Source organism: Rhopalosiphum maidis, chromosome 1 (genome assembly GCF_003676215.2).
Source record: "Rhopalosiphum maidis isolate BTI-1 chromosome 1, ASM367621v3, whole genome shotgun sequence".
Taxonomy (NCBI): Eukaryota; Metazoa; Arthropoda; class Insecta; order Hemiptera; family Aphididae; genus Rhopalosiphum; species Rhopalosiphum maidis.
The window spans coordinates 68,639,739-68,651,951 of record NC_040877.1 but is presented as its reverse complement, the minus strand read 5'-3'; the positions used below and the strand labels follow the sequence as shown (position 1 = coordinate 68,651,951).

Sequence of the window (12,213 nt, the reverse complement as noted above, 5' to 3'; positions counted from 1 at the left end):
CTTATTTTATCTACGTTATTAATTAGTTTATTACTAAGAACATGAAATAAGTAATATGAAATGAATATTTTCATAAAAATGTAAATCAGTAGGTTATATAGACGATATAGTCAAGTAATCGTCAGCACACGGTAGCTTTATTTGAGTCATTTGACTATAATGACAATGAATAAAATTAATTCAATTACAATAATAAATAAAATACATGTATATTTAATTAACAATTAATAGTTATATATTTTTTTAACATTTTATAGATTTATCTATTGGTTAATATAAACTATAATTATTTACATATTATGTACTGGCAGACCTAAATCTGTAAAATGAGAAGGAAAATATTTTCTTTTTTGGACTGAATAAGGTTTATAATAGATTATTCTTCGAACCGGATTTAGTGTGGGCAATAGAACTCTTAATTCATAATTAACTTTTTAATATGTACGAGAAATGCATACCGCTTAGCGATAATAATAATACCTAATAATAATAACACACGTATATTTATATTCTTGTCAGTTGCTGTTTAGACGTGTTTCTGTATCGAGATTTTTTTTGTAGGTATTGCTTGTTCGGTAGTTCTGGTCACTAGTCAAGCACTGACCACTGATTTAATCGGCGATAAAACGCACAGAGGTGCCTTTACGTTCGGACTGATGAGCTTTACCGATAAAGTATGCAACGGAGCTGTAGTTATGGGCGTCCAATCTTTGTAAGTCATGTAACCGTTGTTTTTTCAAAAACTTTAATATTATGTAGATGCATATTGTACCGAATACCACTAACCTATATACTATTTATATGTATAGGCATTGCGAAACGTGTCCGAATTACTATCGCGACGTAATGATCTTGAATTGGACGATTCCATCGTTTTTGGCATTTATCGCGGTCATCAGTTTACCCTACGGTGGACGTCCAAGTCTAAGTGAGTTATTATAATGAACTTTGTATAATTTTAATTTTGAAACATACCGACCCGATAGTTGATAAAATGATAACTAATATGAGAACCTACATATATACCTTAAATAGTTGCACCTGAAGTCCCGGAAACGCATTCGAGTAGCGGTAATCAACACCCTGGTCAATCGAAAAAGCAGCCGATAGAAAAAGGACAAGAAGCCCTACCTAGCTACGCGGTGAATTCGTGACGGAATAATTGGTAGTTTATCTAGTCATTGCGATCTATCATAATCGATAATATAATATGATTGTTGAAAATAAAACATAAAATTACAATAAACAAGTGACTATTTGTATTTACTAACGTATATTATATACGTATAATGCGGTATCGTCTAAAACCAAACTCTAAAAAGAGTACTTTTACGCACAAGAATTGTGTTAGTTAATTTTATTGAATTTTATAAAACTGTTAAAATTGTGCATTTTAATCAAACAATTTTTATTTTTATTTAAATAAGCTAAGATATAGAATATCGATGTCGACATTATATTTGATATTCTAAATAACAAGACAATGTAAATTTGATTTTCAAACAACGTGATAATAATTGTATTGAAATGTTTTTAAAACAGGTTAGGTAAAATATATTTATATTTTTTTTTATACTAGTCTTTTAGTTAAGAATTTAATGGATTATGAATTTTCTTTTAAATATTATTTTGTACCTAATTTACAAATTTAAAAAAAAATTGTTTTGATGCAGTGAAAAACTGTTAAAACTTATAAATACTATGCTAAAACTATTGTTAGGTTTTGGTTTTTAACAGTATTTTTTTTTCTTTTAAATTAAGACTTTTATAAATTATTGTACAATATACAATTGTTGATTAAGTTGATAATGTTAACGTTTCCCTCCAAAGTTAATTAATTATACATTACCATTATTCATTATTATTATCTATATTATAAATATTTAATTGATCAACATTTTTATTTTATTTGAAACAAAATATTTATCAATTATTTTGTTTAATGTTACACTATATTTTATTAAATATTATTATTATAATAATAATTTGTAAACATTTGAAGATGTATTTATTTATTTTTTTTTATTATGTTATAAATTATTATGTTTATATGAAGATTTATTTTTATGTTTCCTCAAATATATAAATTATTTTATAATACTTACCCACAAATCGATCGGTACTTCTATATACGTGTTTCATTTAATATAACTTTGAAAAAACATATAACTTACTTGTAGCTGTAAGCATACTGTAATTCTGCCGAGGTTATAATAATATACTTATTTCATGTACATTCCTGACCAGCAAAAACTAAATTAAGTTAAAAATCACCGATGATATTGAATTGAGTCCATGCTACTTTTATATGTTTGAACTGAGTCCGTATAGATAATGTCATAACTACCTACCGGTGGCGACCATAGTTACTATAAAGGTTCATAAGTTCGTCTTGTGTTTTTGCTGTTGCCCACGAAAGAGTCGAATATTTATGTCAACATTTTTCAACATATTATTAACTATTGTACATCGCCAAGTTTAACATTTCGCCCTTCAGAAATTTATGTAGATTTTGAAAATGGAAATATGGAATCCATAATGCAATTAAACAAGTCTGGACCGAATGGACCGATGTTGGAATTAGAGGGTGTCGATTCCATTTGGTTCAAAGTTGGTGGCGTATAATTCAGAAGTTAGGTTTGTCTAAGTCTAAGGAATACAAGTCTGATTCTGAGAAAAGTAGATATTTCGAGTACTTTTTCGGATTGTCATTTTTAAATAAAAATGACGTAGTCCAATGTTTCACGGAAGATTTTATAGCAATAAGACCCTGTGATGACGAAAAAATTGACAGATACCCATACCTTCATAAAAAATAAACAACTTTGTAGACTTGAATGTTTCACATTTATTTTTATACTTAATTTTTAAATTTCATATGATTTTCGTTTTCTGTAGTTACTATTTATAAAAATTTGAAAATGTCATTCTCGATTTATGTTAAAATTACGTTTTTAAGTAAAAATACTACATTAGTACAAAGTTCCTTTACAAGTAGTCCATGCCACATCACAAAATATCAAAAATACATTCGCATATTTTTTTTTTTTTTTGAACGTGAAAATAAAAATTTTAACAATTTTTATCGAAATCACAAAAGCTTGCAATTATTTTAAATTTGAAAATAGAAAACAAGATTTCTCATAGATAAAAAATATATTATTAGTTATATATAGTAGTGTATTTATATGCATATAAGGACGTGCCTACCTACAGTGGCAAATTTTTTCTTATACATTTTAGTATTTTACGGTACATAATACATAATTTTCAAATGTTATAAATTGAATATCCAAATCACATCTTTAAATTCTTTGCAAATAGTTATGTTAGTTGAGGGCAAAAATATATCCAAATGATTTGTACAACACTTTTTCGCCAGAATGTGTACATTTGCAATCGTATTTATTGAATATTGTAGTATTAATATTGACATCGATAATATTTAACTCCAATCAAACCATGCAAGTACGAGAATCTGAGAAAAAAATCTTTGCATATTGAAACATATCCGAACATTGACACCAGCATTAAGAATTTTCGTGAGTGTACCAGTGTTTAATTGTACTACAGAGATCGTTTTCATGCTTAAAACGCGTAAAAAATTATCTAAGGTTAACTCAAATTAATGAAGAATCAAACAATTTAGCATTACTTTCTATAGAGAATTACATGTTAAAAGAATTAAAGAATTGCGAAGATTTAATCGACACGTTTTCTGTTACCAAATGTCGATGTAAACCAATTTAATTTAATTTTGTTTTATTTAAATTCAATAATTATTATGTACGAGTTTGAGGAATATATTTTGTCTTTAATTATTAATAAAATGGAATTAACTCTTAAAAAAATTATATTTTAGTAAGTACCTAGGTATTTAAATAAAATATGTTACGCATACTTACCTAATTACTATATATTTTATAGTAGCTAATTAAATGATATTCTGTTAGTGCAGATAGTTCAGTATATTGTATTATTATTTTAGTTATTTAGGGTGACAATTTTCCACAGGCCTACACACGGGAAACACGTAAATACTGAATACGCCCCCGTATAGGTATAAAACTATATATTATTATTTGTTATTGCTTCACCAGTACTCAGTATAAAATGTATCGCCCCGCCATATATAGTTGCATGTTGTATTAACGTGCCGTTATTGTTCTTACAATTATCGTATTAAGCTCGTTATAGATAATCTATTTTAGGAAATAAGAAAACTACATTTTTTATCATAATTTATAAGTACGTTGTTGGCTTTCGTTATTATATTACTTAGTTCGTTCAAACCAATACAATCTATTAAATTTAATACAATAAAATGAATTTTAATTAACCAATGCAGTAAACACTCATACATATATTTTTTAAATTTATAATTATAATACATTTTCTAATTAATATAATTTATTTTATAAATAGGGGGTGATTAATTTTATACAACTATAAAGCATAGCGATCAATTGTATAAGACATGTAAGTATAGTAAGTGCCCATTAAAATATTTTACTAATTTTAAGCTATTTATTTATAGGCATTTAAAAATAAACCCATTTTTTTATTGTTGATAAACATTTTTGGTGAATTCTAATAACAATTTATAAACATAAAATATATAAAACAATTTTCAAACATGAAAATTTGAAAATTGGAAATTGAGTACAAGATTCCTCAAAAGTTGTTAATATAAAAATTTTACATAATTTTTTTTAATAGGTTTTTACAATTTAAACAAAATATGTTTTTAGTTTATTTTTTGTGATTCAATAAATATTAATCAAAGGGAACTTAAGCTTTTTGTTAAGTATTAGGTATACTACTATTTTCTATAAACAATTACATTTTCAAGATACTAAGATTAATTGTAAATATCATATGTAAATTGTTATCCTACTCACAATGTTTAACGATTTACTGTATTGACTTATAAGTTAATAACAGTTAGAAATATTATTATAATAATTAAGTAATATTTATATATATTAATAATATATTATTCATTTTTGCAACAATTAATTCAACCTAACCTACCTTATGAATAATAAAAAAATAAATGACATAATATTGCAATATTCATTTTTAATAAAATATCTTTAAGAATAAAAGCTCACATTATGAAATAATTTATCATTGAATTCAAGTTTAAAACACCCATTTTGGTGAATAGCTCAATGAAGAGGTATATTTTACCATGCAATCCAGCAATGTGCGTTCCCAGTTTTTTTGTTTCTTGTTTAGGTTACAAAGGAGTTAAATACCAACATTTTAACAACAGTATACAGTTTTACTTTGACATGTATAAAATTACTCACTATATAGCATTTATAATATATTTTATGACTTTAAGAAAGAAATTGAGAATTAGTTAATAAATTAAAGGCAATTAAGGAATATTGTATTTTTATTACATTTCAACGACAAATAAAATAAAAATACATATACCTACTTTTAATTGAATATGTTATTATTCAATAACATGTTATTTAAACATACCAGATAATTTGTTTTGTTAACATGAACCATTCATTAATATTTATTATTTATTAAATATTATGCCAATGCAAGTTTTTACATATTTAGAAGCACGGTAATAATTATAAAATTATAACACAACTTTTTTTATATATATATATTATGGGTGGTGGCATCCTTTGAATTGTAATATAGTTTTAACTGTATAAAAACTCTTCTATGACAAAAAAAGAAAATTAATAGAGATAATTAATGGTTTATGTTAATAAAATAAATTATAAAGTATATAATATACTATATTATTTTTTGTTTTTCATAATCGAATTCTTAAAAATAAAAACAAAGTGGAAATCATGATAAAATATATACTAGGATTAATTTTATGGTGTTTCAATTCTTTATCTTTAGTAAATTTATTTATTCAGAAAAAAAATAAGGCCCATTATTTTTAAAATTAATAATATTTTATATACACCCTTTACCAATCTAAATATCGATAATTAAAAAAAATAATAATAATAATAAACAATAGTTGTACAAAAAAAAAAAACAACAATAATACGCTGCACACCGATTAAGTTTTACAAAAAATAGTGTTATACTTTTTAATATCTCCATAACACATAATAATAATATTATCGGTTTAGTTTTGATACCAATCTATTTCAAGTGCCGATGTTTCTTTCCCTGACATAAATGAATAACTGTAGACTTACAAAATTATGTTAAAAAGGTTTTTGTTTTTTAGCCAAGAGTATATCTTACAATATAATAACACGCTAAATTAAGTGATAACTTAAAAAAATATTTAATAATGATTTTTCATGAGTACAAGAATGCTCACATTTTTACAATTTATTATAATATAATGTTAATAAAAATTTAAGTAATATTCAAATCACTTAGTACAATATTTTCTAAGAGGTTGTCTTCTAATTTTAAGTATAGATTCTATAATCAACAAAAAATTGATTATCTTCTTACAGTGAAACAATATTAATTAATGGAGCAATTGTATGATCAACAATATCTTTTGAAATTATTACCAAATGATTGATAAAGCTAAAAAAAAAAAATAATCATAATAATAAACAAAGAGTTGTACGAGTAAGCATAATAATTCAAGTACAAATAATTTAAATGTTTGTTAGAGTTTTAGAATAGTAAAAAAAAAATTAAGAACTAATATTTATATAAAAGTACACCAGTTTCAACTATTTTAATAAAAGCATAATTTTGCACAACAGATAGCCATATGGTATTAAATATTAACAATAAACCAGTTTGTTTAATTAAAATTATTATATATTATAATCATAACAATAAATCTATAAATGTTTGTACATGAATGTGCATGATTGCATTATATTATGCATACATTCATACACATACAATGTATATACTGCATAGTATATAAATATTTTTATTATAAACATTATGACATATATATATAGGCATTTTTATAAAAGAATGGAAAAAGTGTAAACAGAATACACACCATTTATTAATCTCAACTTGTTACAAAATGTACTCGTACAACTCTTAAAAATAGCCATTTGTTATCTTTGAATTAAAATCTAAAATTATTTACAAATAACTTTTATAATAACTAAGCGCCACTAATATTGTAACGTATATGTGGTGCTGGACTTGGTCAAAGCATTTACAAAACATTAACGGATTATTTTTTAAATTTTTAAGTGGCTTTAAAATAAATCATTTAGATTTAAATCACTACCATATCCATTTATAAGTAAAAAATATATTTATTTTATTTTTTTTTTTTAACTGCTTTCTGGTTGATAATTGAACATTTATAAAAAAAAATTTTTATCTGATTTTATAATTTAAAAATTATAAACCATTAACAACTAAAATTTAGAAAATATCACCCCAAGACTAAGGTAATTTTTAAATTTAAAAGCAAAAATATGAAATAGTATTCCAAATTATTAAAAAAAAATGTTACTGTTTAATAAGCTAACAAAGTCTGCGCTTCTTTTCAGTAAAATGGTACAATTTAACATATGATCTATTTAACTGGACTGCTTAGTTGAGAACATGGAGTTTTGCAAGGACTCCACCCTGGATCGCTCATTTACTTACCCTGCTCAGGTACTAGAAAATACACAACTATTAATTAATTAGGACATTGATGTTAATTTGGTCACTTAACTTACCTGAGCCAGATAGATCAAAATTTGGGGTTCCGCGTGGACTCCAAGTTGCGTTGTTGGCGACTGCTTCGTCTTCCTCGGTGACTGAAAAGTAAACAAAACTATTAATAATCGGCGAACAAGGGCACAAACTTAGACAAGTCAACATACTCATATCACTCCAATTGGTAATGTTCGTGTGTGTCGTTTTTGGACTTATTAGCTGTTGTCCTGTCGGAATGGATCCTTTGTGCAACACCCTAGCGACGACAATGCAAACAAGAACAGATACGAAACAAGGTTAGTATTGTACATCTATGGGGGCCACCGTCCACAACGACGGCAGTCGAAATGTAGTGATGATAATAATAATTGATAATATATAGTGTTGGTAGGTATGTATACTGACTTCTTTTTCGAAGTCCACAGCACATAGTCCTCCCGCTTGAAGTGTTCGGAACATATCCTGAAACTCTTTGACACCTGGCTGGAACCGTGGTTCTTGAACTTCTGGATGACTTTGTCGTTCTGACACAGATCGACCCATTGTTTACACCTGGGAAAAGTGGGGTGAAAATAAATGTTAAGCACACGGTATCAGTGAAACGACCGGTGTCGTCGAAAAATACTCACAGGCTCTCGTTGGTCGGGAACTTGTGGAACGACAGGTTCTGCGTGCTCCGGCTCGAGTTGGTGCATTTGTTAAAACAACAGTTCATGTGCGACGGCATCGTGTGGTGGTTGTCGTCGTCGTCGTGCGCGCGGCGGCGTTCGGCGGGCGCGCAGCGGCGGCGGCGGCGATGTGTTACGGTACGTGCTACTGTGCTCTTGGGCACACGCGCGCGAACGTCGCGGAAACGGGACCGACGGTGGAGAAATTGAGACGCGCGCGGCCGAGTCTGAGGAAATTTTTTTTTTAAAATTAAAACGTTGTTTCACGCGCTGATAACGGGCTGCGTGATAACGGATCGCGTTGGCGGCATCGTCCGCCAGGCAGTGTGCTTTTTTTCCTTTCTTCGGCCCGTACACAACAACTACACTGTGCGTGCCCGATGGGACCCGACGCGCGATGTCTTATTATTTTATCCGGTACTGCGAACGGGCGGTTCAACAACACGGTGCGAACGCACTATATTAATAATATATTACGGGACGAAGACGACGACGACGGCGACGTGCGTGTACGATAGAATAGTATTAGTATGTTACGCGAACGCACGCGCTAGCGCCCACACGTAACGTTTGGGTAACGCGTGCGTACGTGTGCCTCAGTGCGCGTGCGTGCGCATCGACGGTTCTCGTGCGTGCGTGCGTGCGTCGGGCGGCCATTGTGAGACGGCCGTCGTATCGTCGTACGTGAGCGGTGCGGGTTGCCACTTTACCTCGACCGTACACGTCGCTGTCCGCGTGTGCCTCGCGGCGGCCCGAGATCACATGTAAATAAACGCGCACGCACACGCACACAACAATATTATACACTTTACCAACAACGTGCGGTTGTCCCGCCGCCGACCCACTGGGCCCTGTTGCTGTGTAGGTACGTGTGTTCCGGCGGGTAGTACACACTACACGATATTATAGAGTATTGTTGACTGCTGTTGTTGTTGAAGCTGAGACTCGAGAGCCCACCGGTCCTTCGACCAATTTTTTACAATAATTGTTCGTATATTTTTTGATCATTGGTTCGTGTGAGAACTGTCACGGCGCATCATTTGATTGGTAACAGGGTGATTTTTATTTACGTCTTATTGGCCTGCTAAACAAATGTATAAACGAGCCGATGGGCCGAAACATTAAAGTTAATAAGTTAAGTTATGAAAACCCTGATGCGTGTAATTTAATATGTATGAAGGTAATTTATATTTATCATAGATGACAATTATTATTATTGCTATGCATGACAAAAACTAATTTTAACTTCTGCAACTTTTCAGTATTTTTTTTTAATTCGTCAAAATATCAAGTATACTTACAATTCTTCAACCCTCTATATGATACATGATGTATTAAGTTTTTGTACTTATAATATGATTAAGAAAAAGTATTAATGTTTAGCCCTTTCCGAACTCGTTGCAAAGACCGCCATTCTACATTCTCTGTACATACAAATAAAGCCATCTCAAAATCTTACGGAGCACCCACAATCGTCATAATACCATATGATAAAATAATTAATGAGGCTTGCAAAATGTTGACATAAATAAACATATTTATCAATTTATCATTATTTTTTGTCAACGTGACAATAATGAAATATAATAATTATTATAGTCTAAAATAACTAAAAAAATAGCCTATTTATAATATATAATTACTAATTAAAGACAAAATAAAATTACAATTTTGAAATGATAGGCTCTAATAGGTAACGACGAGTACCTATTATAATTATAATTATATTATATTATTATGTATTATTTAAAGTAATATATTAACTATATAAGTCAATTTTTATGGGGCTCAAGACATTTTCCTAAGATGGAGCCTGATGCCTGAATCAAAATAATGGTCCCGTTGCCATACACTCCTCTGAATGGCTCGCGTACATAGATATGCTTGCATGGAATAGGTACCTATAACACATTTGTGTACGTTTTCAAAAAATTAATAAAAAATTGTAAGCACGGTGTTGATGCGTTTATGAGAACTTTTAATAGGGCATATAATAAAAAAACATGTTTGTGCGTAAAACTGTAACTATATAAAAACAAATAATACTATTATTATAAGAAAAATAACAAATAATTGTAGAAAAATATGTATGTTAAATTTGTGGAAATTATTAAATAGAAAAGAAAATTCATTAAGTTAAAAATAAAAAAAAGATGTTTTGGTGCAAGAAAAATAAATTAACCATGTACAAATAAATAGAACATCATATCAACAACTTACAGGTACAAATAATATGTATAATTACATTAATGTAAAAATATAATATACACTGTCAAGTCGCGATAACTCGAAGTTGAAGGTAGATAAAAATTCGCTTCGAGATATCTAACTCGAATTTATATTTATTTATATTTCTAGAGGAATAAAAAAAATCGAGTTTTTCGAGTTATCGCGACTCGACTGTACTTAAAAATGATAAAAAAAAAAAACTATAAATATTATTTAGTAAAATATCATTCAATATTTTTTAGATATTACAACGGTTTTGATTTTTATAATATTTAAAATACATATTATAATATTAGCCTTAACCGTTGGAATGATTACTCGGAAATCAGAATGGATACGCACCACACGCAATCGTAGTTATTCACGTGATGGATGGTGACGATTTATTTCAGACATTTCAATAGGTATTTCATCTGAGCACATATAACGTCATATGTCACGGAATATGCCAACAGGGTTGCAGCCTTCCTTGAAATTTCAGAAAAATTAATAAATGCTTTTTGTATATATTATGTTCTGTGAACGTATTATATTAGACCTAACTACGTATATTAAAATAAAATTGTTATTTGTATAATGGGAAACTGTAAAAAATAAAAATATGTTATATGTCCACGGTATCAGCACACAAAACTTATGAAAATCTTAGTTAATCCCCCTTCACGGTTTATCAAATTATCAGCCGGTTTAACACTTATAAAAAGCTAAATCCTGGCTATGTCGTTGTGCACATCTTAATATATATCGTATGATAAGTATATTATTGTATGCATTTAATGCAGTAGGTACATTAACGTCTACACCTGAATTAATATAAACTATATGACCGTCTTCAAACAAGTAAAGTGGATGAGAATATAGAGAATAATTCATTATAATTTGTTGTAAATTTGAAGATAAGATTATTATATAGGGTCTCGCATAGATTTTTTGATTTTTTTTAATTTTAAAATAGGTATAATAAATATTTTACCATTAGACAATGGACACAGCACATTTAGATGTGACGAGTCTTATCAAAATAAATATATTATCCATAATAATATGCAATAAATTAAAAGCTATGCAAATAATGAATTTAAAATTTCAAACCTTTAATTTTCAGTGTTTTCACTCACAATTGTGTCTAGAGGGGCACTTAAATAATAGAATATATGTACATAATATATGCATTATACAACTGTGTACATGAGAGCTGATCAACAGTGATCGTTCTAATAATACTTCGAAGACAAAATATATTACGAGTATATTATAGTAACTTTTTCATGCGTTATATGAAATATTATACTACTTACATCCATCACGATATTGATAAATACAGTTTGTGTCAAGGACAAATAACAATCTCTCTTGTCTTTTTTTCTCCCGAATACTATAATCGTTTTTTTCTCACACGTTTTTGTTTGAAACCTGCATTCGTTATTCGTCAACCGTATAGTCCTGCATCAGCAGTAACTATATATATGAAATGTCACATTAAGCGTTTTATGCTCGTACATACCAACAATTATCGTAAAAGATATATATATATATTATTGAATCGTATCATAATATTGTATAGAAACAAGCGTCGTGGTATGCCAGTGTATAGAATATTTAGAACATTTTCTCATCAATAGAACGGGAGGAATAAGAATTACTAGGGTATTTCGTTTAATAAAAACTACCCTGTTGGTGA

At 28.7% G+C, this 12,213-nt stretch overlaps 2 protein-coding genes and 1 long non-coding RNA gene across 5 annotated transcripts in view; 1 reads left to right on the top strand and 2 right to left on the bottom strand.

The window, feature by feature from the left end:
• The window catches only part of LOC113560697 (major facilitator superfamily domain-containing protein 12-like), a 32,172-nt gene extending 30,641 nt beyond the window's left edge, over window positions 1–1,531 (top strand). For both annotated transcript variants that reach the window (XM_026966729.1, XM_026966728.1), the window contains exons 8-10: window positions 562–712; window positions 810–928; window positions 1,036–1,531. In XM_026966729.1, coding sequence (XP_026822530.1) covers window positions 562–712; window positions 810–928; window positions 1,036–1,154 — 389 coding nt within the window. In that variant the 3' untranslated portion in view covers window positions 1,155–1,531. The remainder of the gene's footprint in view (window positions 1–561; window positions 713–809; window positions 929–1,035) is intronic.
• Window positions 1,532–6,393: 4,862 nt separating this feature from the next.
• On the bottom strand, window positions 6,394–8,878 carry LOC113560825 (52 kDa repressor of the inhibitor of the protein kinase-like). 2 transcript variants are annotated; one of them, XM_026966918.1, is made up of 6 exons: window positions 8,265–8,877; window positions 8,041–8,187; window positions 7,803–7,891; window positions 7,656–7,736; window positions 7,582–7,593; window positions 6,394–6,537 (listed from the first exon to the last, which is right to left on the bottom strand). In XM_026966918.1, exons 1-6 carry the CDS (start codon window positions 8,360–8,362, stop codon window positions 6,518–6,520), a joined length of 447 nt encoding a protein of 148 aa, XP_026822719.1. In that variant the 5' UTR covers window positions 8,363–8,877; the 3' UTR covers window positions 6,394–6,517. The 2 variants fall into 2 exon arrangements, with proteins under 2 accessions (XP_026822719.1, XP_026822718.1); XM_026966917.1 differs by having other exon boundaries at window positions 6,399–6,537; window positions 7,582–7,608; window positions 8,265–8,878.
• Window positions 8,879–10,094: 1,216 nt separating this feature from the next.
• LOC113550285 lies at window positions 10,095–11,675 on the bottom strand. Its single transcript, XR_003405009.1, has 3 exons — window positions 11,625–11,675; window positions 10,875–11,000; window positions 10,095–10,204 (listed from the first exon to the last, which is right to left on the bottom strand). It is a non-coding gene; the product is annotated as an uncharacterized LOC113550285 (long non-coding RNA).
• Window positions 11,676–12,213: the final 538 nt, after the last annotated feature.